We start from the raw sequence: 25643 nt of genomic DNA, 5'->3' as shown, positions 1-25643 counted from the left end.
TGCCGCCTTTGGGGCCTTGCCGCAGGGGGTTCCCGGCGGTGCTTCGGGCGGGAGAGAAGCGGGGGCTCCGGGGGGGCTCTGGCCGGATGGGAAAGAGAGGCGTGGAGGGGTGCAATGGTTCAAAAGGAACCGCAGCCACGGAAGGCCGGGAGAGGACGGGCTTGGGGGCGCCACGAGCCCCTCCCTCTCACAAAGCCCGGAGAGGGTTTCTTTCCACGGCACAGCAGGTTGCCGGAACAGGATGGAGGGCGAGCGGGTGGTGTGAAACCAGCTCCCCGTCAGAAAGGCCTGACTCGGCGTCCCGCTCGCCCTCCCCGGCTCTGTGCTCCGAAGGGGAGGAGAATCGAGGGGGGGGGCTCGAGCGCTCTGGGGAAGCCGCCCCCTCCCACTTTCCTCCCCGAAGCGGTCTGTCCAAAGCCCCCGCCCCCCGTCGAGGGGCGGCCTTGGGGGAGGAGCCGGGATCCACCCTCTGATGGTCAAACCACGTGGCGGATTCGAGGCTCCGCCTTTTAACTACAGCCCGGAAACCCTTGCGCGATTCCCCGGGAGCCTCCCGCCCCACCCGAGCGCGCACGCGCCCTACAGGAGGAGACCTCAGCGCCGCCCGGCTTGGGACGCTCCCTCTTGCGTCAGGCGGCGGCGGCCAATCAAGTCGCTGTTGCTCCCTTCCCTCCCCGAGGGACTCTCCGAGGGGCCCGAGGGGGCGGGGCTGGCGAAGGAGCAAAGCCGGCAGCGTTCGGGGGTTAGCTAGCGGGGCGGGCGCTCTGCGGGCTTCCCGAGGGCGGGAGCGGAGCCCGGGAGCAGCGAGGCGGCCCGGGGAGAAGGGGTGGACTCGGTCGGCACCTCTCCCGTGGTTGGGAGGCGCCCGTCTCGCCTTTCGCAAAAGACGGAGCGCAGCCCGGCCGATGGCGCGGGGGCCCCCCTGAAGCCTCGGGTCAGCGGCGCGGCCGGGCAGAGCCGGTCCTCGGTTTACGATTGTAAGGGAGCCCGGAGTGACTGTCGGTCCCGAGGTCAGCACCGGGTGACCGGCCAGGTTCTCCCGCCTCTCGTGCAGAGGCCGTCAAAGCGAGCCCGCGGTCCGCACCGGTCGTCCGGCCTTTCCCGGCGTCCGGAGGGCGACCTCGGTCTCTGGCCGGAGCCGCAGCCACGTGAGCCCAGGAGGCGGCTAGCGACTGTGCTCGCCGGCCGGTTGCCCGGCGCCCAAAATGCGGGCACGTGGACACGAAGTGTGTCGGGGCTTTGAACCCAGGCGGTGGGAGGGGCGGCTGTCGGAACTGGTGGCCAGGGTTGACCGAGGTGGGCCTGTAGTCACGGGGGGCTCCGGCGTCTCGTGCCAATGCAGCCCCCAACCCTTCCAGGGCCTGGCCGCTGAGCGGTCGAAGCCGCCGGTAAGCAGGACAGCAAGGAAAGAGGGCACGTCGCCGGAGCCCCCCCACCGGAGGGAAAAGCCGCCTGCCAGGGAAGGCCGCACCGCCCTCCAGAGGGGGCCACCGGTTCAGATCAGGCCGCGTCCCTGTTCAGTTTGAGGGTAGTTTGAGAGGCGGGGGGCATCTCCAGGAAGAGGGGCAGCAGGACAGACCAGGGAGGCCCCTGCAGGCTGCAGGAAACCCCAAACGGGGGTGGGTGGGAAGAGCATCCTCCTAGGATCCCAGCAGTGCAGGATTTGTCCCAGGGGGGCTTCTTCAGGCGGAAGCTGCTTTCGACCCCCTTCCCCCCACTGGCTCTGGCAGCAGTGGGCAGACGTGGCCCTAGGAAAGCAGCAGGTGTAGCCCCCCCTTATTCCCCCCCCCCGCGCCACCCCAGAGCTGACAGAGAGGTGGTTTATTTTCAGAATACTTTATTTGTACATAATTCCATTAGCACATGGCTGCCTCTGCTCAGCCAGAGGGGAGGGGCATGTAGAAAGCCAGGGCAGGAGGGCAGAGCTGGCACTCTGGGGGACTAACTGGGCTGGGTCGGGCATCCTCAGCCAGGCTGGGCTGCTCAGCTGCAGGGCTGGGTGGGGGCAGGCAGCACTTCCGAGGGGCCAGGGAAACCAATGCTGGATCCCTTCCACCTGGTGCAGAACAGCTCTTTCCCCCCCCCCCAGACCTCCAAAACATAGGAGCCTTGTGGGGCCTCTGGCTGCTCCCCCGCCCCCCCTTAGCAGCACATAAAGAGGGGTGCCAGATTGGCCAAAGGGCTTTTTTACCACAAGAATGCCTGGCTAGCCCAGAATTTCATCCAGAAGGGAAAATGGGGACAGGGTGGTGGGTGGGTAAAGCCACCCCCTCCCCATGGGAGTGGGGCCCGGCCTTCTCAGTGGAGCCCCAACTTCCAGTTCCTAGGAAGTCATCCGGGTCGTCCCCCCCCCCCCCGGAAGCCTCTATTGGCTTCGCTGGTGTCTGCAGGCATTGCAGAAATGGTCTCTGGAGCTGGCCAAGGGGTCATCCGTCCCCCTCCCGGTCCTTGCAGCTGGGTGACCGGCTGGCCTTTGCTAAGAGGAGGGGGAGCTGTTTTGGTCCCCTTGCTGGGCAATGATAAAGTGCAGAAAAAAAACAAGGGAGGGGGAAATCTGGGAGAGAGCCAGGAGATTCCAAGGGATTCCTACTGGGGCATCGGGCAAGGCCCTGCCTAGCCATAAAAGCAAGCGGTGTGGTGCCCTCAGGGAGGCTCTCCCCCCCTCACTGGGGGGGCAAAGGTCAGCTTTTTTGGAGACTATGGGACCACCCCCACTCCCTGGAAGCTGTCCCAGTGCTGCATAGCTGCCATTGTGGCTGTTGGCACCTTCACACACAGCTGCAGAACCCCCAATCTGGTGTGGGGAGAAGGGCCCCGGAGGGCCAGCCCACCCCCAAGCGCATAGTCCAGCAGGCGGGCCAGAAGGAGCTCAGGGAGCCCCCCCTTTCAGCCTGCCCCACCAGGGTTACTGCAAGTAGCGGTAAGCCTTGAAACAGTGGTTGCCCGAGTCAGCCACCACCACGTGTCCGTCCGAGGTGAGTGCCAAGCCCTGTGGCCCATAGAGCGGATCCGCTGTGGTGTTGATGTAGGACAGGAAGGAGCCCGAGCTGTCGAAGACCTGGAAGAGAGCAGCGGGCCATGAACCCTGATGGGAGACAGCACTACCCTCACACGGCCGATCTCAGGAGTCAAGAGGAAGAGCACCTCTTTGGCCATGGACCCCAGCGGCCACTTCTGGTCACTACATCTCAAAAGCAATGTACCTCGTTTGGATGGGGCAGGAAAGGGTAGCCAGAATAATTAGGGGCTGGAGCCCCTCCCCAATGGAACGCAGTCAGGCTTGGGCCTGAGAGGAGGTGTCCTCCACTCCCACCCCACACCCCCCAGAGCAAGATGCTCCAGCCCACTTTGCAGGAGTGAGGTGTCGCTGAGCAGCAGCAGAAGGAAAGCCCCCCCCCCATGGCACACACACAGTGGCCACACGCAGGCACGAAGGGCCATGCAGCAGGAGCGCCAGCGGCTGCATTGTCCTCGGGAGCAAGAACCAAGGGTTCAAGCCACTGCCTTCGTCCAGGTACCTTGAGAGACACTGGGAAGAGGCTGCTGGATCACTAGAACCCCCTGCTCGGCAGCCCATGAAGGGCTCCAAAAGAAAAAGGGTTCAATGGCAGCCTCCGCTTCAATTAACAGGCTCAGCCCTGATTTTCTGCCTGGACCCGGAGCCACCTCTGTGCCCCCAGAACACCTCAGGTGTCCTCAGACTTGGCCCCCAGGTCGGCTGCTGAGGAGGAAGAGATCGAGCTGCCCAGCTCCCACCAAGCACCTGGATCCGGCTGTTCCCCCAGTCGGCCACAATGATGTTCCCATTGGAATCCACAGCCACGCCTGTCGGGGCATTGAACTGCCCGTTCCCCTCGCCGTGGGAGCCAAACTTGAAGAGAAACTCACCGTCCGCACTGTAGACCTGAGGAGAGGAAGGAGGATGGCTTGGCCGAACTTCCCAGGCCCAGCATGGCACCACAAGAGGGACTGCCTGGCCCCTGCCTCCAGTTGCCTGCTGGGTGATTGGGGGGGGGTCCTTGAAAAGGAACCAAAGGCATGGGGCTTTGTACGAAAAGCTTCCCCTCCCGGGTCCAGGCAAGCAGGGAGTCTCCCCAGAGCCAGTGGGGCCCAAAGGTCCCCTCCCCCAGGTTTCAGCATGGGAACATTGCTCCCCAAGGCAGGGAAAGTGCTCGGGAGGGGGGAGCTGGGGCCCATAACTCACAGGAGCTGCTGAGGGCCCCAACCAAGCCTTCCTCACAACAATAGCATAGTTCCCCTTCCAGACCTCAAGATCACCTGGAACGGCCCGGCCCCTCTCTCACCTTCACAGAGTGGTTGTGGAAGTCGGTCACCACAATTTCATTCTTGTTGTTGACAGCCACAAAGTGTGGTCCTGAGCAAAGAAAATGGGAGGAAAGAAGTGAGGAAGAGCCACACAGCAAGGAACTGCAAGGAGCAGGGGAATCCGGAAGGAATGAATGGGAAGGACCTGACAATCGGGGAGCAGGGAGACCAAGGGCCGATCCCAATCCTGAAGGTAATGAACAAGAGAACAAGCTCCAGCTTCTTCCCCCCAAAGTCTATTTGGCCCAGAAAGCCCCCCAAATCTCCAGGGGCTTATAACCAGCTTAGGCTCCAGGTCAGCCAACAGGGAGCGCTGGGCCAAAGGCAGCCCAGGCAGGCCAAGTGTCCAGAGCCAGAGAGATGCATCTGCTGCTCTGCAGGGCAGGAGAAGGGGCGCTGCCTCCACAAAGACCCAGCAGAAATGCTGGCAGAGCAACCACCTGCCAGTCTATGCTTTGGTTTGGGGAATTGGCTGGGGGGGGAGGGGGGATAGACCCGCCTCTGCCTGCCCCGACATTCCCATCACTCCCAAAGCTGCCATTGCACAAAGAGTGAAAGCTGGCAAGAGGGAGTCTGCTTCACCACCCACCCTCTGCCCAGGCAACCAGAGAAGGGTTGTAGCAGCTGGAAGGACCCAGCTGCCCACCCACCCCTGGGCGGCAATGGAACAGCCGAAACACAGAGGGGGCGGGGGCAGTCCCCATCCTCCGACGCCACTCTCTCACAGGCAGGACGAGGGTGGCCTTGAAAGGGTGGCTTCCCAACCCTTCCCAGATGGGCCGGAGGCAAAGGAGAGGAACTATTGAGGGCACCTGCAAACTGGCGCTCCGACGTGCCACGGCTCCCAAACTTGGCTACCAGTTTTCCGTTAGATTGGAAGATGAAGACACAACACGCCTTGTTGTCCACCACAATTATGTGCCCATTACGGTCCACCGCCACACCCTTGGGGCCCATCAGGCGCCCGGCTCCAATCTTAGTCTGGGGAGGAAGGCATACAGGCATGTGCCAATTCCAGGACATCACCACATGGATGTCAGCCCCAGGAGCAGGTCTTCCTGACCCCTCACCTGGCAGTTTGAGCAGGGGTGTCAAACTGCCGGCCCGCGGGTCGGATGCGTCATCCCACAACCGCGCCCACCCCATTGCCGGCAATGGAGAAAAAGCTCCAATATATCGCGCAACGTCATGTGATGTTGCGCGTTTGACATGCCTGCTTTAGAGAAGGATCAGGCAGAAGGGCTGCACAGCCTCCCCCAGTCCCCACTGCAGCCATTCAGCAGACCAAAACTCCCTAACCAACATGGGTTGCAGCACAAGTCCCATCACCCACTCCCTCTTCCAAGAACTAAGAAGGGGAATCTAACACATCTGAAGAGGGTCAACCAGGAGCGGCTCATTACTGGGCAAAGGCAGATGGCAAGCTTCCAGTCCCTGACATGATGGGGACCACCGAAACCAGCAGAGACCCCAACCTGCAAATCACGTCTGCCTCCCCAGATGCTCACCTTGAATTTGCCTTCGGGGGAGAAGATGCTGACCCAGCGATTGTCATAGTCTGCGATGATGATGTCACCATTAAGGTCCACCGTAACCCCAGTGGGACGCTGCAACTGTCCTGGAGAGCGTCCCCGTACGCCAAAGCGCAGCCTAAACTGGCCCTCGTTGGAGAAGACCTGGTGGGCAGGGGGAGGGGAGAGAGCACCTGTGAAGGGGTCCCAGGCAGCCACCCTGGGGCCTGTGGTGGAGCTGCTCCTACCTGCACACACTGGTTGTTGCTGTCTGCCACCACGATGCGCCCGCTGCTAGATGTGGAGATGCCCTGCAGGTTGGTGAATTCGCCTTTTTCCCGACCCCGGCTTCCTGCCAAGAGAGGGGCACCAAGTGAGGCCAGGTGGGGGCCACCAACCCAGCCAGGAGCCACAGTGGCTTCCCTTGCCTCCATCCCACCCTGGCACTGACCGACGCGGAAGATCAGTTCGTCCTCAATGGGGTTCTCCTTCTTCTTGCCACTGCTGTACATGCTGGAGGGGCGGCGAACAGCCTTCTGGCGGATGTGGCCACTGCTTGGGGACTTCACACGGCGCTTGACATCATCTGGGGACGGGGGCACGTCAGAGGCCTTGACAGCCTTGACCCGGAAGGGACTGCTGCGGATGGGCTGCCCATAGAGGCATATAGAGAGGACATGGTCACCCTCCTGGCGCGGCGTGTAGAGCAGTTCGTAAGTGCCGTTCTTGTTGTCCTGCACCTCATGTTCCAAGGTGCAGTTGTCAGGCGCCACCACCTTGGCCTGCAGGCAGGCACTGCCATTGCGCACCAGCTCCCCATCCTTGTCCTTGGTGGTGATGGTCAGCGAGGCAGCCTGGCCCACCACGGCGTGGCGGAGGCCTTCGCCTGTTGCCACCGTCTTGTGGGCAATGGCACTGGTAGTGAGCAGCACGCCCAGATTCAGAATGGACTTGCGCACGCCCTCCGTCTCCACCACATAGTCCACCTGGGCATTCTCATGAGGCTGCTCGGGGAACTCCCGACTGGCCAGCTCGTTCAGCCGCTCGCTCATTTGCTTCTTCACCAGCAGCACCTCCATCTCCGAGCCGTGGTCCAGTGCCTGCTCAGTGAAGCTGCAGCTGCTGAGGATGTTCTCCTGGCCCTGGCGCAGGACTTCCAGCTGGGCCTGCAGAACCTGAGCAAGGGAAGAAGGGGCTCAGTCCTACCCAGCGAGACGCCCCAGGAGCTGGACGAGGGGGGGAGACAGCCACCCTTTAGCTGCCAAGGAGCAGAGCAGGACTGGCAAGGGCAAGAGCCCCCTCCTGCCCCTACCTGGCCTGGAAGGCTCTGCCTATGGAGCCAAGCCACCAAGAGCCTCTCAGCTACTGTCTTCTCAAGCTGGCGGAGGAAGCAAGGGGGGGCTGCCAGGACCCGAGAGGAGACCCCCTCATTCTCTGGGTTTACCTTTTGTTTGGCCCCACAGAGGGCCTCCAGGTCTCGGACCAGCAGCCCCTTACGCTGCCCCAGGGCCTTCTCCAGCTCAGTAAAAGTGCTCCCGATCTCAGCCACAGCATCATTCTTGCGCTCCACCAGCTGCTGACTGATCCCAGACACGAGTTCCACGGCTGCGGCCAGCTGTGGCAGGCTGGGAGACAAGGAGGACCCTCAGGAATCTGGGTTGTGCAGCAGAGTAACAGCCCCCAGCCCACCAGCTGGACCTATAGCCCACCCGTGCAATACCGGCTCTTGATGGCGTCCAGCTGCTGGCGCAGCGAGGCCTTGTGCTGCTCCACCACATCCCGCAGAGGTACCGTCACATGTTCCCGGTGCTCCCCCACTGTGCACTCATGGCACATGGCCGTCTCACAGGCCTCGCAGTAGTACTCCATGGTCTGGCGGAAGATGGGAAGCTGGTAAGCCCTCGACCCTTGAGACCCAATCCCCAGCTAGCATGGCTGCCTTGAAGACAGACCCCTGGCTCCTGCCCCCAGAAAGCCCCTCTGGTTTTGAAAAAGAAAGCGGAGATGTGGACACCCTACTCTCCCGCTGGCAAGGGAAAGCTTGTGGGCAAAGGGGCAAAAAGAGGGCTGGCCAAAGTCCCTCCCACTGATCCGCCCCACAAGCGCGAGCCCCACACGTACCTTCCCCTCGTGATTGGGGCAGGAGAGTGGCTTGCCCGGCACTGCACTGACAGAGTCCAGCATGGCGATGGCATCCTCATGGCCGGCACTGTCGGGCTGGCGCTGGAGCACTTCCATGAGGTTCGTGATGAAGAAGTTGTTCTGCAGAGCAGCCACCCCCTTCTCGGGGAGGATGGAGGTCTGGCGGCAGACGGGGCAGGAGAGGGTCAGGCTCTGGGGTGGGATGTAGTTCTGGAGACACCTGGCCAAGGGGGTAAGAGGCAAGTCAGGCTGGGCTGTGGCCAGAGCCAGCCCTCTGAAAGACCAAGTGGGGGGTGTGCTGGGTGTCCCGAGGAGCCAGCCACCTGTCCTGTACCAGTCCTCCCCCCCCCCCACACCCCATGCCATGCCCGGGGCGCCTGCTGTTTCAGCCTGCCTGCTGTCCCAACCAGCTGTGGGCACCAGAGTTTCAGATGAACCGCCCTGTTCTCCTACTGCCTCAACACTCCAGCCCACCCCTCCCATGGGCTCCTCTTCCTGGTAGCCACCCCAACAAGGTTTTAGCTCCAGTGCAGAGGAAGGCAGTCTGTCCACAGGGTCACTCCACCCCCGGCAGAGGATCGGCGCACCAAATCTTTTGCCAACCTGAAACTGCTCAAGTTTCAGCCCTCCATGCAGCGCTGGAAGAGAGCCCCTGGCCCAGTCACTCCAGGCCTTGGCTCCCCACGTGGAAAGCCAGAGGGCCAGCCTCTCTCTCAAGGGCAGGGTGGGATGGAAAGAGGAACATGGCCCCCCTCAAGCAGGGATGGGCAAGCTCTGGCCAGGATTTGCACCCAGAGCCTGGGGCTTCCGAGTCCAGGACAGTGAGCGGCTGCAGCTGAAACGCTCCGTCAGGGCCAAGGGAAGCATGTTCCCTTCCTCAGAGGAGGGGGTGGCCAGGCTAAGGCTCCAGGCTGGAACCAGGAGACAGAGAGTTGTAGTCCTGCCTTAGGCATGAAAAAGCAGCTGGGTGACTGTGGTAGCACCAGGGAGCAAGACAGCCGGTCTCAGGCCGGCAACCTCGCAGGGTTGCTGCGGTTGTGGGGAAAATAGGAGAAGGAAGCACTAGTAGGAAGAAACGTACCGGTTGTCTTTTGAGAAAGCACCTTTGAGACAACCCTGACCTGGATGACTGAAAAATCTCCATAGACACTATTAGATACGATTGCCAGCTTGAACTATTTATAAAAATGATGATGATTTGATGAAGAAGTATTTAAAACCCTCCATGGGCTGGAGGGCCCACCAAGGTCCCTGGCCTGAGCTGCAAGCTCACCTTTGCCTCTGCACTTCCCCTTCTGCACCGGCGGGAAGAGCTAGATAGCTTCTTGAGTCCCACAACTCTATGGCTGTAATATTCCGCTCAGGAGACGCAGCAAATATTCCCTATTCATTTATACCCAGACAATCCACCGGACTGGCAGCGGTTCACAACAGAGAAGCCAAAAGTCACACACAAGCATCTTCCCAAACGCCTCGGCCATCCTCCCCTCTGCTTTGCAGGACCTGCCTCCAAAGCCAACGCCGGGAGCCAGCCTGATGCCAACAGGGCGGCAGACTTGGCATGGCGAGGACAACCGTCCTGATGGCCAAGGCAGGCACAGCAGCAAGGGAGCAACCCCTGAGCCCCTTCCCCAGACCAAGTGGCAAGGCCCAAAGGCCAGGTCAGATTTGGAAGCAGCTTCGCGGAGGGCTGAGCCTGGCCCACCAGGAGCCGTCCTCTGGCAAGGACCCAGAGCCCTACGGGGAGCTTGTCTAACGCAGAAGCAAAGGGGCCCACTTTGGCCTAGGGAAACTGCAGGGACCAGTGCAGCTGCTGGCAAATACAGCCCCAGACAAATCCAGGTGTTTGGGGGAGGGTGTCAGAGACAACATCACCAGCACAGTCCAACGTATGGGAGGCCAAAGGGCCAGTCACCTCTTTGCTTTTGAGCAAAGTTTAAAGTGTCCGAGGGTCTCCTGGACAGCGGGAGACGGTGGGTTGCCCAAAGGTCAGCAATGGTCAAAGAGCCTGGCCGGGTCCCTCAGGAGGCTTCACTTCCAGGAGCAGCATTTGCTTCACCAAGGATCTTTAAGGATCTTTGGGGACCTTCCTGGGGTTTGGGAGCCTGGCAATCTGCCTGTGCCCTGGAAGTGCCAATGACCTTGGCAGACAGGAGGCAGAGCCGCAGATGGGGCAACCAGGGGGCAAAAGCCCACAGAAGAGGGGATGGCATGGGACCCCCCGTCCCCCCCAGTCTTTGGGAGAGTGAAAGGAAGAAGCGGAGGAGTGCTTTTCATCCAGCAAGAACCTGTTAATGTCCCCTTACAAGAAAGGCAGAGCCAAGACGCCTGGCCGTATTCTGGGCTGGACCACCTCGCAGGGCGAAGGGTCTGCACACCTCCTTATGTCATCAAAAGACAAAGGCTGAGTTTCCACTGATCTGCTCTGGTTGGAGCAGGTTTGGCCATCCCTTGCTGGGATCCCTGGCAGGGGGAACGTTCTGCTTTCTCCTATTGCTGACCCTTTTTTTCACAGACGCCTGTAAGGAACCTGAGCATCTCCAGCAAGGGATCGCAGTCTTTGGGTGGGTTCTACTCCCACCCATCCCACCACCTCCCTCCTTAGATTGTCACACGGGATCAAAGCCTCAAAGAAAACCACAGAGACTGCAGGCAACCAACGTCCAGCTCTTGCTACCAACCGCCCAGTCCTGACCCACCGCATCCGCTCCAGCAGACTGCAGGCTTCGGGGCTCCTGCAAATCTCGGGGGGAGGGGGGAATCTGTGTGGGGGGGGTTGAGAAGCAGAGTTTCTCCTCCCCCTCCGCCCACGCAGCGCCCTGTCGCCATTCCTGATCCGCTCAGCGAGCCACTTGGCCGGACGCCAACAACCACTCGGAGCCGGGAGGGGGAAGCAGGCCGTGCCCCCCCTCCTCCCCCCCCCGGCCCGGTGGCAGACGGCGGGGCCGCGGCTCTCACCTCTCGCAGAAGGTGTGAAGACACGGCAACACCTTGGGGTTGTGATAGCGGTCCAGGCAGATGCTGCACACCAGGAACTGTTTGTCGATCTGCCGTACCACCGGGCTGGAGCTGGACTCGCGCTTCGCCATGGCGAGGGCCGGCTGGAGGCTGCGCGGCGCCTTTGGCTGCTGCTCTGCCCGGGAAGAGACAAGCGGCCCTCAGCCCCGCCGGAGGGGAAGGACGAAGGGCGGCCGCACCTCCGCCCGGCTTCCTCTCGCAAGAGGCGGCAGAGCGCGGAGCCGCATTCCCCCCCCGCCCCCGAGCATGCGCCGCGCCACTCGGCTCTGCCCCCGGCCCAGCTGCCGCCCGCCGCCGCCCCCGGCTCCTCCGGGCCACGCCGCCCCGCCCCGCCCGCCTGGCCACCCACCCCCCACCCCCATGGAAAGAAGGCCGGGCGCCTCTCACCGGCCGCGCCCGGGGGCTTCCGGCCTTTCGGCGCGGAGGGCCGGCGGGGAGGCTGCAGCTGCGGGCGGCTCCTCCCCGTCCCTGGAGGGAAGCAGCGCAGCGGCGGGAAGGCGGCCGGCCGGCAGGAGAACGCTCTCCGAGGCAGGGGCGCCCGCCACGCCCTTCTGCGGCCGGCCTAATGGCCCCTCCGCCGCCCGCTCGGCTGGGCGGGGACGGTGCCTGCGCTCCCGCCTCCTAGCCCGGGAAGCGGCCGGACTACGCGCTCACCCACTGCGGCTTCGGCTCACCGCGAGGGCTGCCCGGCCAGGAGACGTCAGCGCGGGCGGCGTCCGGAGCCCGGAGCCCGCATCTCCCTCTGTGGCCGCGGTGCCGCGAGCGGGCTGGGCTTCTCACCGCATCCCCTCTGCTGATGGGCCGGAGCGTACCACTGCTGGCGGCGGCGGAGGGGGCGAGAGGCGGAATCGCGCCCGGCGCCCTCCGCAGTGAGCCCGGCGCCCGGCTCCCGCCCTCGCCCGTCCCTCTCGCCAAGCCCGAGGGTCGCTCGGCCGCCGAGGAGGCGGGACGGTGGCGCTGCCCCGCCTCGCTCCCCCGCCGCCGCCGCGGAATGGTCGCGCCCGCCGAGCCCGCTTCGGAGCTGCAGCAGCTGCGGCTTCTCCGCAGTGCCCGAGCGGGCGGAAGCGGGTAGCGCGGCGAGGGGTGGACCCGCTCCCGCGTCGGAGGCGGCCCAGCCCGCGGGGGAAAGGCCCTTCGCGGCCCGCCGGCTACAGCGGGAGCCGAGGGATGGTGGTTGCCATGGGAACTGCATCTGGGCAGAGGGTACCAGAGCAGGCGGGGGCGTGGCAGGAGCAGCGGCTCTTCTGAGGGCGGAGGGGCTCCTGCGAGGGAGGCCTTTCTCTCCCGCCCTTCTCTGTCTGGTGGGGCTCTGGGCCCCGGCCCACTGGGAGCATCCACAGCAGGCAGGCTGAGTGGGATAGGGCGCCCCCCCCCTTAGTCACAAATATATATCCCTGGTGGCTCAACGTGTCCTCCTTCTCCTTCCCTGGAGCCCCTGGCCGTGCCTTCCTCGAAGTCCACACACCCCCACCCCACCCCGCCACTGGCATTATTTGCAGAACCTTTTCCTTTAGCCTCCCAGGCAGACAGGCACCACACTGGCCTGGCAACCCAAAGTGGGAATCATAAGGGACAGGCACTTTTCTGCTCCCTGAATGTCTCCCCACCCCCCTCCAGGGCCTAAGCCCAGTGGGTCCTCGCTCCGGTTGCAATGGGGGGGGGAGGACTGCGAGTGCTGGCTCTGCATCCCTGACTGCCCTCTCAGCACCTTCAGGGTGAAGGAAGCCAGCAAGAGCGGCGGACCCAGCTGGCCCTGCGGCCTGGCCTGGCCATTCACCAGAAGGATCCCAGCTGAACAAACGCTCCACTGTGCAAGTCAGCCAGGCTGGGGGTGTCAGGGCTGCTTCTCCTTCTGGTGACACCCCCTTCCCCCGAGTGTCCAGGGCAATGATGGATGCCCTTTGGAGAGCCCCCGCAGTTGGAAGCACATTGTACCAGGGACCATCCTTTCCACTTACCGTGCATTACTAAGATCGCATCCTCCTCGGAATCAAGCACTTCCCCCACATCCACGGGGATGGATATCTGAAAGGCATCAACAGCATCAACAAAGGCATCCCAGAACCAGGGGGTCCCAAAATCCAGAGCCACTCCGCCTCGCCAGGGTTCAGCCGAAGCCTGCTGTTCCCCAACCAACCCACTCCCCCTTGGGACCTCCAGATACCAAAATAAGATGCCTGAGCATTGCCTAATTCACCCGGGGCAGCGATGGGCAGTGGAGCATCCTTTGCATATGGGGGTTGCTTCACCCCCTGATGACAGAGGAGCTCACTCAGAGGTCTCCTGTGGGTGTTGAAAAGAGAGAGGAGAAAAGCAACTGACCCAGCAGTGGCCGAGGGTGGGATCTCTCCCCCCCCAGCTGAAACTGACCCCGGAGAAAGGAGGCGAGCCAGCACAACACGGGGCCACACACCCCTCCGATCCCCCATTCAGACTGATACTGGGATTGATGGCACAGAAAGCCCCAAAGAAGTCAAGATGGCTCCAGTCAAGACTGCAGCAGAGATCACCCAAATCACCACCAATGCTGCTTCTATCCCATACTCTGAATCTTGACTGAAAGGGATCCAGGTAATCCGCTCCACCTGCCGAGGTCCTCTGAAGCTGTTATGCAGCTGTTCTTAACCCCCTTCCCCGAAAAGAGAAGGTTAGATACCGGACAAAGATTATCCAGCAATGGATTCCTGAGGAGCAGGTGGACTAAAAGGTAAAGAAACAACCCCCTCACTCAAAGAACAGTGACAGGACATACACACACACACACCCACCCACACACACGTGTCACTCTAACAAGCCAGCCGGTCTCTGTCCGCATAGAAGAGGCGACACCCTGGAGCTGGTGCACAAAACCAACATAAAGCATCAGTGCCGCAGTTTCCATGAATGGCTGGCCCCTTGGCTCCTGCCATTTTCCTCCCCCCGCTTAACTACCCTAACGTGGTCTGTCAGCTACCTGAGTGGCAGCTCAGGGGTGGGGGCTACCACCCCTGAGCTGCCATTACCGTTACGCCAACCCTGCATCACCCTGCATCACCCCAAAGCCCCAGAATGCTGCTTGGCCTCTGCCACTGAGATTACAATCCTGGAATCTGCAGGAGGAAAAAAACGGGGGGGGGGCAAAGCGAAGGAAGCACCGCAAGTGCCCCCAGAGCTGGAAATGAGGTCCATCCTCTGACCAGAAGTGGTCAACACCATAAGGTGGGTGATGCTATCCCCCCCTCCGGCCATTCCTCCCACTGGCCAGCACCAGCATCACAGCCCCTTTCAAAAAGTCCTTCGCCCTGCATCACCACGGGAAACGGATGTGCAAAGAGGGTAAGGCTTCCGTTGGAGGGTCCCAGCCTAAGTAAGAAGTAGATTTCCTGGTGGTGCTGCCTCTGTAGCTGGATCAACCCCAGGGTCTGGATCTAGGTCACCCCCTCCACAGAGCACCCACTTCTGCAAAACACCTGCCCCCCCCCTCCTGAGGGTTTCGCTCGGTGCCCACGAATTTTCCCAGCTGCTGAAACCCTTTTCCAGAGAAGCCCCTCCAAGGCCAGCCACTCCCCTGCCAGGGCCCTCACGAGGGCCACCCCGCTTCTGGCCTTTCACTAAATGCTGAGCTAATTCCTCGGCCTGGTTTACCACCACCCCCTCCCTCCATAACTCTGGTTTAATTCTTTTCTCCCACGGTTCCTGCTATCTCAGTGGGAAATTATGTGCTGGATATTCAGTGTTCTCAGTAGGCTGCGTGGGGATTTCTTTTTCTTTTCTGCCTGAAATATCCTCTGTTCTGCCTGCTGACCTTGTTGCCCTCGCTGGCCCCAGGACAACCCCCGTCTATTTCCCCAGATTCTCCGGGACAGTCCTTCTGGAGTGCCTTCCAGGAAGCCATCTGGGAGGAGGGGGCCAGGCAGGCAGGCAGGCAGGCTGAGAGGCCCTGGGAAGAAAGAAGGGCATCTGCAGGGAACACTCAGAAAAGTCAAGACGGCAGCCCTGATGGTGCAATGACCGTTTGCCACAGGTGTTGCGTGTGCAGGCAGACTCTCACTGCAGACATGCAGAATTTCCCCTGCCCTGATTCTCCCCTGGAAGGACCTGGCAGGAAAGCCAGCCGGGTGGTCGTGGGCTAGTCCCCCTTTCTCGGCCCAATGCACCTCAGAGGGCGGCTGGTTTTGCAAGGAGTCTTAGGTAGTATGTTCACTGCCTTGAGCTTTTTATAAAAACATAAAAGCGGGATAGAAATAAATAAATAAATAAATAAATATTTAATTAAATAAATAAAATTCAGGTTTTTTTAAGAGTCCCATGGCCACTAGGGGGCGCTGCCACTCTGAAAGCAGGAACCGGCCCCACATCCACCCCCAGGTTTGTCATGTCCAGGTTCTTTACCCTTACATCCACCCCCAGGTTCTTTACCCTTCTCTGCGGATGAGAAATTTACTCATCGTTATTCTTTATTCCAGAACTAAGTTATGATACCTTGAATCACCGTTTTAGTCAGTCTGGCTGTGCATGGCAGAAGATGCGGTGATGCCCTAAACACACCCCCTTCCTGGACCGCAAAATAGCCTGTTTCTCCTGCACCCAAAGCCCACCCCCCTCCCCCTCCCTCCGAAAGATGAGCTCCTGGGCCTGAGCCACCCCCACACCACAATTCTTGGCTGCCCGGGGTCAGGGGGCAAGCACAGGGGGCTGGGCAGGTACTAGAAGAGGTTGGCCTCAGGTCCCTAGCCAGCCTCCCTTCTCTCTCTCTCTCTCTCTCTCTCTCTCTCTCTCTCTCACACACACACACACACACACACACACACACACACACAGCCCTTTCGCCAGAGGGAGCAGGAAGTTTCTCCAATGAAAAAGCAAATTAAAAGCTGCTGGGACATCCCTCTGTCAAGCGCTCTGGGTTGAAGTCCAACCCCTTGAATGAGTTGGGAAGTGTATCAGAGCTTGATTCCACCTGCTTGTAGATAACAGCCAAGCTGGGGAGGTGAGAAAACAAGGAAAGACAAGAACAAGCCATTATTTCTGTGCTCCTGTCCCAGAAAGGGCAGGGAGCTACGATGGTGGCTTGGCCAGAAGGCTAGGCCCCTCCCACAATAAACATCCCCCCAAGAAAGCAAGATGAAAAACACCCAGATCATCAAACTCCTTCCCTTCTTCTCCAGGTCTGGCGGTCGCATTTTCCGAATACCATTATAGCCAACCTCCTGTCTGCCCCTTGTCACAAGCCGGGGAGGCTGGTGCCCACAACAGGAAGGGAAGAGGGGGGGGGAGTGCCTGCTCAGCCCAACAGCAGCAAGAAGAGCTTCTGCCTTGGAGGATCAACCTTCAACAGGAAAGGAACAAGCTGTCGAAACGGTCAGCGCTAACCGGCGCTTGGTGGAGCAGCCATGAAGGCTTGGAGAAGAGGCCCAGATGTCATGAGGGCCCTGGGTCTGCACAGGCCAGAATCGTGCAAGGAAGCAAAAGTTGGAGTCTGGAGAAGGAAATTAGGAAGAGGATTGACCTTTTTAAACTTTGACCCTGGAAGAGATTCCCGAGAATATCCTGGATCACCAGACAAATACACCAATGGGTCACTGGACAAGTCAACCTGAGGGGCAAGGGACCCTCTGGGCGCCCACAGCCAGGCACCACGAGGAACCACAAGGACCCGCTACTTTGGACTCCTTTCAAGGAGACCCTGCAGCTGTCTGGGGTAGGCACAGATGCTGGGAGAGGAGGAGGAGGAGGAGGAGGAGGAGGAGGAAGGCCAGCAGCAAAGGGGAGGGGTCGCACTCTCTTACAGCAGCCATGGGGCACCAGGGAAGACCTGAAGAACGCGGTTAGGGGCAGATCGCCTTGCAGAGGCGCGAAGAAACCACTTGGAGGCCCCGAAGCAATCGCCTCAACCAGGGGGGCACGCGAAGGCTCAGCTGGGACGAGGCTCAGCGCCGGCCTCGCGCAACCTCCTCGCCCACCCGCCCCTTTGCGACTGCCGGGTGCCCGTCAGGGGCAGCGGGACTGCCGCCCAAAGAGCGACCAACAGCCGCTTTCCGAAGGAGCCGCCTTCCGAATCCGGCCCGCGGACATCCAATTGCGCAGGAGGCGCAGAGCTGGGGGCGGTGGCGGGGACAGAAGTTCGGAAGCCCCGGCCTTTGGGAAGATGCCACGCCGGCCCGCGGGCCACTTTCGGGCCGCCGGGGACGAGAGAACAGGGCGCGCCCCGCGGACGCTCGCCTCCTGCAGGCGCCCGGCCTCGGGCGGGAATGTGGCCCGACTGGTGCCGCTGGCCCGGCGGGCTGCGCCTCCTCCACCCGCGCACGTGCCCCGAGGGCCGACGCCTCGACGCCCGGTCCTGCTGCTCCGGGGGCTCCGGTGAGGCCGCCCGTCCGTGGGGGCGCGCGGACGGCCGAGTGTTTCCACCTGCCCGGCTGCGCCCGAGGAGCCCGGCGGCCGCCCTCCCCCGCGGCTCCCGAGCAGTCGGGCGGGATACCCCGGGTAGAACGCCCCGGCCCCCGGCTCGCCTCCGGCTTCACGAGCAGGGCCGATGGCCGCGCTCCAGGCCGACTCACCTGCAGAGGCTTCCGCCGCGGCCACAGGTAGCGAGCAGTGCCGGCGCCGCCTCCCTCCTTCTAGGCCTCGGGATGCCAGCCCGGAAGACGCCGCCCTGCCAAGGCCGGCCCCGCCGCCGGCTCCCTCGCGGGCGAGCCCTCCCACCGACGGGAGGACGCCCTGCCTGCCCCGCGCTGCGCTTCTTCTTCTCTGCTGGCGGTGGGGCGCCCGCCCTCCCCTCGGCGGCCGGGAGATGCGCTTCCGTGGGGTCAGAGCGCCCCTGCCGCTCCCTTGCCTGGTCGAGGAGGTCTCGGGCGCCGTTCCCACCCAGAGGTGGGAGCTGCTCAGGTTCCCCAGCACCCTTCCTGAAGGCGAAGGACTTTCTGCTACTTTAGGGGGACACTTGGGGTGTTGAGGCCCTGCCGAGGTTGCTGAGGTGGCTCCTGCTGGCCTTGGCTTGGAAGCAGGATTCCCAAGACCCTTCCCCAAGCTCCCTGGGGGGGGATGAGCTCTAGGCAGAGCAGGAAGGATGAACCTGGAGCGATGAAGCCAACCTATGACACGCCTGTCACAGGTGACATTTCATTTGTGGTCACACGCCAGTCCTCTGTCTCCCTGGAAGCCACGCCAGAGGGTCCTGCTGTCATCCGGCCTCTGGAGCCCACCAAAGCAGAGGAGAACAGGAGGGGCTTCCTCCCTCTTTGGAGGGGCTGCAAGGCCCCAAAGGGCATCCTCCAAGGCTTCCAGGCCTCCAGTGATGCGGAGCTGCTTCGGATAGGCATTTCAAAAAGTATTGCCACTTTAATTCATGAATTTCTGACATATCTCTGAGCCCCAAGGAGTTACCCTCACCACTCCAGTGCAGCACTGGGTCAGAGGACCCCTCCGGCCTGGCGAGATGAGTTTTTGTCAGGCATTCGGGGCTCCAGGGCAGGTGAGCGTGGCTCAGGTCAGACAAGGCAAGGGAAGTTGAAAAAGGTTTATTGAGCGTAAACAAAGTGGTCACTTAACACTAGTCAAGGCAGGGAAAGGAAACAAGAGGAGGTTAAAACAGCCCCCGACTGGACCCACACACACTGAGGGGGCTGGGGGGGCATAGGGGAGTAGTGACAGCTCCCTTTGCTAGACCAGGGACCCAGCCTCGGACTAGGAGGGGCTGCGGGGCTTCTCCCCTACACTCAGGCGACGCAGGAAACCCACCAGGCCACAGACCTCCTTGGAGGTGGGGGACGAGGAGCTCTCGGGCCCCTTCCCCTGGAAGAGGGGAGGCAGGCGGAAGCTGCTGGGGGAGAGGGGCCCCTGGGTGGAGGTGGGGGAGGCAGGCATGGCTGGGGGGGAGCTGAACAAGGCCTTGAGGCCCTGGCCAAAGAACCCGGCCCTCTTGCCACGGCTGGGGAGGGGCGGGGGAGAGGCCGGGGGAGATGCCTCAGGGGCAGCCTTGAGGGTCTCAGAGCAGGGAGACAGCACGGTGAGCGTGTGGCGCCGGTTGACGTGCGGGGGCCTCTCCCTCCCACAGTGGCTGCCTTCAGAGGAGCGGGGACCCCGTGGGGGGCGGCTGCGGCGCCCAGAGGCAGGAGTCCACAGGGCAAGCAGGTCCAGCTCCACATCCTGCAGGCCCGGCTCTTGGAAGGAGCAGGTGGCGATGGAGCGCCGCTTGTGCTTCGCCTGCTCCTGCTGCCGCCGCCGCCGCTGCTCCCGGTGCATGGTGGCCTCTCTGGCCCGGTTCTCCTGTGGGGGGGACCCCAGAGAAGAGGTGAGCGGCTATCCCCTTGGAGATAGTGTTTTCCCCCCCCCAGCCTTCCAGGAGGCCTCCATGAGCCATGCTTCCTTGGCAGTGGGGAGACAGCCACGTCAGGGCCCAACCTACCTCGATGGCCGCGAGGAAACGCTCCCCAAAGGCCTGGAAGATGCCGCAGCACTCGGGCAAGCTGAAGGCCTCGGGGTCTTCGCAGAGGAAGTCAGAGAGCCTGGCGGTGGCCTGCCGAAGGCCCTGCTGGGCGGCTTTCACGGCCTTCAGTTGCACTTCCGCCAAGTGCAGGAAGGGCCCCATCTGGGCCTCCAAGCCCAGGCCCTCCAGATCCCCCTGAGCTCCCAAGAGACGCTGCTCCAGGCTCTGCAATTCTGCCGCCACCTCCTGGTCATCGATCCTGCAAAGGAGAGCAGTCGCAGGCACAGCGTCAGGCAGGCGGCCGCAGGGCAGGCAGGATGGCCTCGCCTGTCTCCTCCGCCCTGCAAGATGGGACTGATCCGGCCTCTCTCCCTCCCCCTCCCCCCCCCCAGCGGTCTCCTGCACTGCCTTCCTTACCGTGAGGCAGGGGCCGCATGCTGGAGCCGCCGGGGAAAGTGCAGAAGGCCGGGATCCTTCCTCTCGGCCTCCTGGAGAGGAGACAAAAGGGGGGTCAAAAGGTGTCCCCTGGGACAAGGCTGGGGGGGCAGCGCATGCTCCGACCCTCCCTCCCCGCCTCCCCCTGAGGATTTTCTCTAATACTCCTCCTATCATCTGAGCCCATCAAGTGCGGACGAAGGGCAGGGATTTTGAAATGTTTTTAGCCCACAGGAAAATGCCAGAACCGGATCTCCTCTTTCCAGAGAACCTTTTTAAAAAGAGAGGGCTGGGGGTGCATTTGAGCGATTCCCTCCCCCTCCCATCCTGCATTTGATCTGCCGGGAAACCCCATCAAGTTCTACAAAGAGGCTAAGACGGGACCGTCCGGAGAACAGGCCACTTTCCCTGCAGGAACTTTCCAGCCATCCTTCCAGCGCTCCCGACTCCCTCCGGGGCCCTGCCGAAAATCACGGCATTCTGGGCGACCTTCCAGACAGGTTTTGGCAGGCTGCCTTTTGAGCTGCTGCGGCAGGCCCAGGAGCATGGAGAGGAGCGGGGTCCCTTTCTCTATGGAACAGGGGACCTGGACCACCCCCCAGGCCACAGTCCCCACCCCCACCAAAGGCAGGTCAAGGTGGGACCTTCGCCCCCCTCCCGCCCAGTCCTGAAGATCAGCAGCCACCTGCTCCAGGAACTCCTCAAGGCAGCCCTCGGCCACAGCGGAGCTTTCTCCACCGGGGGTGGGTGGGGAGACCCTGGTCCTCCCCTCTCCGGAGCTTCCCCTTGTGTTCCAATTTCTTTCCATGGCTAAGGCCCCTCCCTCCCGGCCCGCAAGCCTTCTCACCAAGGCCACGAAATGCAGGAGGTCCATGCCCGGCTGGTTGCCCTTCGTGTCTGGTAGCCTCAGCAGGGACGACACGTGAAAGCCGCAGGCAGAGCCGGCATAGCCTCCCTGCAGGAGGAGGAGGGGGGCAAAGGGAGTCATGCGCCTGTACGGACCACCCTCACGAGGCCTGGCATGGCTGGCCAAAGGCAGCCACACTCTCCGGAGGCCATCCACATTCCCCCCCCCACCGGGGAACAGCGAGCTGCTTCTCTTGGGGGAGGAGCAGGGATCCCATCCGAGCCCCAGGCGCCCTCGGGTGATGGGGCAATTGAGCCCCCGAGAGCCAGGACCAGCCAGGGCTGATGTCAACACTGCTAATATCGGATGTTTTTGCTTTGACAAAAGCAAAGGAAGCAACCCAAGGAGGCACCTCGTTCATGTAGTTCCCCGTCTGCAGCACCAGCCGAAGGAGGTCATGCAGCTCTTCGCAACCCAGCAGCTCTGCGGGGAGGGAGGAAACGACCTTCACGACAAGGGCGGCATCTGCCCCAGCAGGGCCAGCCCCGCCCCTCTGCGGAGAGTCCAGCTGGGGCCCCTCCCCCGCCCAGATGAGGGGCCCCAACCTGGCCCCCAGTCGGAGGTGGCCCCTCCTGGCCAAGGGCAGGGGAGGGGAGAAGAGCCAGGCTCCGCGCACCCACGGCGGCCTTGGTCAGGGTCTGGATGGCGGACTGTAGGGCACTGAGCTGGGGGAGCAGCTGCAGCTTCAACACGAGGAGCTCCAGGCGACGGGCGTAGCTGGAAGACAAGAGGGGGCCATGGGGGGGTTGTCCGGCAGTACCCTCAGAGCTGCACCCCCCGTGCCTGGATCGGCCCCTCACCTGGGCATTTGGATGAGGAGCAGCGCAAAGACTTCGGCCTCTGAGAGGCGGCTCCGGTCGCCCTGGAAAGTCTCCAGCTTCTCCACCTTCCCAGGAGAAATGGCAACCGTGAAACTGGCGAGGTGGCAAGAGCCCCTCTGCCCCCCCCTCCGAGCCCCCCCATCACCTCCTTCCCATCCGGAAGCATCCTGAAGAGCTCCAGCAGCTTCTCCGGCCCATAAGGCACTCCTGTGCCATGGTAGATGTCTGCCACGATGTCTTGAACTGGCCTAGAGAGGGGAGAGCTTCTTCGTGGCTTGTCCCACCCAGAAGCCTGGGGTCCCTCCCTCCACCCCTCCCCCTCACCTCTTGAACTGCTTGAGGAAGATCCCCAGGTTCAGGATTTTCTTGGCATCCAAAAGGGAGGCCTAAAATGAGGGAGAGACCCCAGGGAGATTAGGGGAGGGGCAGGGATTGGGGCTGCCAGATGTTCTTGCCCTCTTGAAAAAGAGTTTGGCAGCCCCTCTTGAGTGCCGCCGCCTGGCAGGGACTCCTCATCTCTCCCATTGGCTGTAGACAAGAGGAGCCCTGGATCCTGCTCATCTTCCGCCTCTGGAGCCAGAGGCCCCCCCCCCCCGAATCCAAGCCAAGCCCCCAGAGAGCTGGCCCTCTGCTCCTGCCCCTCGGGTCCCTGACCTCCCTGCGCAGTCCCTTCCGCCCAGCCTCACCTCCTAATGGGTTTGCCACCTTCAGCGACGACCGGGTAGCTTGTTAGATGCACACCAGAAACCCCCAAGAGGCGCCCTCCAGACCCTGGTTCACCCGGGGAAGCGAAGACACCGCCACCCAAGGGAGCTGGCAAAGAGCTGCCAGGGTCTCCTCTGCACTGGGAGCCGCCCAGAGCTGGTTGAAAGTGGGGGTGACCATATACACATATACATACGTGCATATATTCTGTGCCAATTGGCGTCCACCCTGCCCTTGTTAAAGGCAGCCCTCAGCAGCAGCTGAATGAGTGCCATTCGATGCCCACCCCTCCCCCCTCATGTATTACCCAGCTAAGGTGGATTCGCTTTGTTCTCCTTCACAATTCTCTCTCTCTCTCTCTCTCTCTCTCTCTCTCTCTCTCTCTCTCTCTGTGTGTGTGTGTGTGTGTGTGTGTGTGTATTCCCCTCTGCGAAATCTTCCAGCTTGATCAGATTAATCAAGAACTCATTTTGTCCTCCAGGTGTTGCTCCCAATGATGGTATCAAACCCCAGGTCAATAAATACAAGCCATGAACAGCACCCACTCTAGACAGATCCCTCTGTTCTGCTCTTCAATTTGATGGGAGGCTGTGGGCTGTTTTTGGCCAGAAACTCCCAACTTTCTAAGCAAAGGAACTACTAGGCATTACTTCCATCTTCCTTGGAAATGAACAACTCACAAGAAAACGATGTGCTGGTTTTTCACACTGTGCTCAGCGGGTTCCTCAATCAGCCTGACAGTGCAGGCTGGAGGGCACTGTACCCAGCCCCAGAGAACGGCATTAAGCATGTTGCATGAAAGTCTTTGGACAACCAGGCAGATCAGATCACGGGAGTCCAGCAATGGGAAAGGTCTCCCCAAGGCTGGATGACCAAGGATTACCACCACCCCCCAGTAGCAACAGCAGCCCTTCCTGGATGGTTCTTGGGCGAAGAGGCCTTACTGAGTTATCCAAAGAGTTGATCCTCCATCAACATTCCACACCAGACCAGGAAGCACAAGATTCCTGTTTCCCTAAACTCAGAAGGATGTGTGTTAACTTCCATGGCTCAGGGTGCTCTACCTGGCAAAACTCTTCTGAGGACTTAAGAGAGCCAGCCCGGCTCAGACTATCTTCAGCTGCCTAAAGAAAGGCTGAAATTAAAGGGCCGACGGGGGAGAGCCAAGGCCTGCCTGGAGAGGCTGCGCCAGAGGCTACCCAGACGCTGAATTGGGAACATTTATTTGCATTGACCCATTCTGGTTTCGTTCGGGGTGCCGTGGGGGTGGGGGGGGAGAGGAGCACCGGCTCCGACAACCGGATTAAACTGTCCCGCGAAGCCCCCCCCCTTGAATTCGGGCTCCAAGAAACAGAAACAAAACGCGCTTTGCGATGGGGGGGGGGTCGGCGGCCCAATCCTCCCTCCCCCGAGGGGGGTGACCTCCGCCGCAGCCCCTGACCCGGGGAGGCCAAGCCGCAGGCCCGCCCGACGCCCTGGATGGGCTCGGCCCTGCGCCGCGGACATTCAGTGCGCCGAGCAGGAAGCGGCCGTCGGAAGAGAGAGCAGCCCGGAGAGGGACGGCCTGACCTGCCCAACAGAGCCCGCGATGCGCTTCCGCCCGCCCTCACCTGCTCCGTTGCGGGGAGGCCTCGGAGCCCGCCGCCGCCCGGCTCCGGCCGCTGCCCGAAGAGCTCCTCCAGCAGACGCCAGTCGGGCGCCCAGTCGCCGCGCTGTCGCGCCGCCGTCCAGAGGTTGGGGCGCCCGCGGATGCGCTCCGCCGGGATCGCCTCCCAGTTGAAGTTCCGCAGCCGGACCGGACGCCGCGTGGACGGCTTTTCGGCCGCCCCCTCGCAGGACGCGGCGTCGACCAGGCTCAAGGGCGGCGGCGGCGGCGGCGGCGGAAGCAGCGAAGGACCCTCGGGCGAAGTGCGAGCCGACGAGGCGGCGGCGGCGGCGGTCCCTGAGGCGCTCGGCGGCCCCGTCCCCGTCCAGTCCTCAGGCGAGGCCGCGGCGGGTGCGCCTTCAAGAGTCACCATCGTCGGCAGGGGCGGATGGGGGGGGCGCAGCTGCAAGTGGGCCCGGCGCGCCTTCGGGCATCCCCTCGGGGGCGGGGGCGGCGGGCGTGGCGCTCAGGCGAAAGGCCGAGGCGGAAGAGGCGCTCCGGTTTAGCGCAAGGCGGCGGCCTCGGCCGCGCCGCCCTCTAAGCGCAGAGAGGAGCCGGAGCCGCCTTCAGGACGCGCGAGCCTCTGCCCGGCAGGCGAGGCGAGGCGAGGCGGTGCGGCTCCGCGGGCACATGCGGCTCCGAGGGCGCGGAGGCCTCTTGAGGCGGGTGGGCTCGCGGGGAGGGCCACCCCCGTCCTTTCTTCGAGGGGACGTCCGGCGGAAGCGGCAGGCAAGGCTCGGGCTCCCCTCCGGCTAGTTTGCTGGGCCGGAAAGGCGTCCGCGCGGGCTTCCTCTTGGTCGGCGGCGTCGATTGTGGCCCGGCATCTCCTTCCCTCCCTCCGTCCCTGTCTGGGCCGGCTCCGGGTGCGCGCGCCCCGCCCGACCGCCCTATCTGCCTGGCGGCCTCGCCGACCTCACCCGCCGTCTGCGGCCAGGTGCAGTCGCGGCCTTCGGGAGGGCGGCTCCTTGCTGGGCTCGCTCTGAGGGTCAGCTTCCGGTCGGGTCCTGCCGGGCCCGGCTACTGCCCTCCCATTCCCCGGAGTCCCGCTGACGCCTCCAGCCAAGCTCGCGTCGGGTTCCCGCGAGGGCTTCCCGGGGGCTTGGCCGTCGAGCAAGGCCCCAGGCTCCCCGAAGACTGGCAGCGTCCCCGGAGGGCAAAGGAGACCCGCTGAGGGAGCCCCGCGGAGAGGTTGCTGGAGGAGTGGAGCCTCCGGTGGGCTGCGTGGGAGCCCCTCGCGGCGTCTCCAGCCTGCAGGACAGCAGGCAGTCCCGGAGGGGCCTTGGGCGGGGGAGGGAGACGGGCCTGGGAGGAGAAAAGCAGAGGCTTCTGATCGATGGGCAGGAGAGTAAAACGGGGAACCAAAGATTCAGAGAGGAAAAATGAGAACAAGGGTTGAAAGGGGGGGAGGGGGGAATGGTTTGGGAAGGATAAACCAGGCGTCTCCAGCAGAACTGAATGGAATCTCTATGCTATAAATTAAAACTCTCTTTTCTGTCCGTGACCTTTAACCAGGCTATGACAACATTTTTGAACCATGGTTAGCTTCAAACAGGCTAACTTTACAGAATGCATCCAAAATTTGGGATCCAAATGGAACTGAAACTTGGCAAATTTTATAAAACATTTTGTGAATAGTGCAAAGTGCCCTAAAATGTTTCCTGTGGTCAATTCCTGGTGCTTGATTGCCAGTTCAGTGTGGGCGAATTTCAAGGCAGGTGCATCTCTAAAC

The 25643-nt window shown here is 62.3% G+C and overlaps 2 protein-coding genes across 9 annotated transcripts; both read right to left on the bottom strand.

The window, feature by feature from the left end:
• Window positions 1-1820: 1820 nt before the first annotated feature.
• Window positions 1821-17661, bottom strand: TRIM3 (tripartite motif containing 3). Of its 8 annotated transcripts, none has more exons than XM_039348078.1 (12): window positions 17534-17661; window positions 12956-13022; window positions 10938-11112; window positions 7959-8199; window positions 7558-7709; window positions 7282-7462; window positions 6086-7012; window positions 5835-6002; window positions 5139-5307; window positions 4305-4375; window positions 3764-3904; window positions 1821-3058 (listed from the first exon to the last, which is right to left on the bottom strand). In XM_039348078.1, exons 2-12 carry the CDS (start codon window positions 12960-12962, stop codon window positions 2906-2908), a joined length of 2385 nt encoding a protein of 794 aa, XP_039204012.1. In that variant the 5' UTR covers window positions 12963-13022; window positions 17534-17661; the 3' UTR covers window positions 1821-2905. The 8 variants fall into 8 exon arrangements, with proteins under 8 accessions (XP_039204012.1, XP_039204052.1, XP_039204076.1 ...); XM_039348118.1 differs by having other exon boundaries at window positions 10938-11107; XM_039348142.1 differs by lacking the exon at window positions 10938-11112 and having other exon boundaries at window positions 6086-6189; window positions 6289-7012; window positions 17534-17651.
• Window positions 17662-18487: 826 nt separating this feature from the next.
• On the bottom strand, window positions 18488-24995 carry LOC120309950 (FH2 domain-containing protein 1-like). The gene is made up of 10 exons (XM_039347717.1): window positions 23880-24995; window positions 21889-21950; window positions 21710-21812; window positions 21544-21629; window positions 21360-21460; window positions 21096-21166; window positions 20684-20791; window positions 19819-19889; window positions 19381-19660; window positions 18488-19241 (listed from the first exon to the last, which is right to left on the bottom strand). Exons 1-10 carry the CDS (start codon window positions 24285-24287, stop codon window positions 18660-18662), a joined length of 1872 nt encoding a protein of 623 aa, XP_039203651.1. The 5' UTR covers window positions 24288-24995; the 3' UTR covers window positions 18488-18659.
• Window positions 24996-25643: the final 648 nt, after the last annotated feature.

The sequence above is a fragment of the Crotalus tigris genome, unplaced genomic scaffold, assembly GCF_016545835.1.
Source record: "Crotalus tigris isolate CLP2741 ecotype Arizona unplaced genomic scaffold, ASM1654583v1 scf7180000017560.2302168, whole genome shotgun sequence".
Lineage (NCBI taxonomy): Eukaryota > Metazoa > Chordata > Lepidosauria > Squamata > Viperidae > Crotalus > Crotalus tigris.
This window is presented reverse-complemented; position numbering and strand designations above follow the sequence as displayed.

Bases quoted from the DNA above. Each gene is read 5' to 3' on its own strand.
- LOC120309950 (XM_039347717.1), bottom strand. From the start codon at position 24,287: ATGGTGACTCTTGAAGGCGCACCCGCCGCGGCCTCGCCTGAGGACTGG. The intron at 21,461-21,543 runs GTGAGGGGCCGA...CTTGTCTTCCAG, and splicing joins CTCCTCATCCAAATGCCCAG to CTACGCCCGTCGCCTGGAGC. The intron at 19,661-19,818 runs GTAAGGAAGGCA...TCTCCTTTGCAG, and splicing joins CATGCGGCCCCTGCCTCACG to GATCGATGACCAGGAGGTGG.
- TRIM3 (XM_039348078.1), bottom strand. The intron at 7,463-7,557 runs GTATTGCACGGG...CTTGTCTCCCAG, and splicing joins CTGGACGCCATCAAGAGCCG to CCTGCCACAGCTGGCCGCAG. The intron at 6,003-6,085 runs GTAGGAGCAGCT...CCTGCCCACCAG, and splicing joins GCAACAACCAGTGTGTGCAG to GTCTTCTCCAACGAGGGCCA.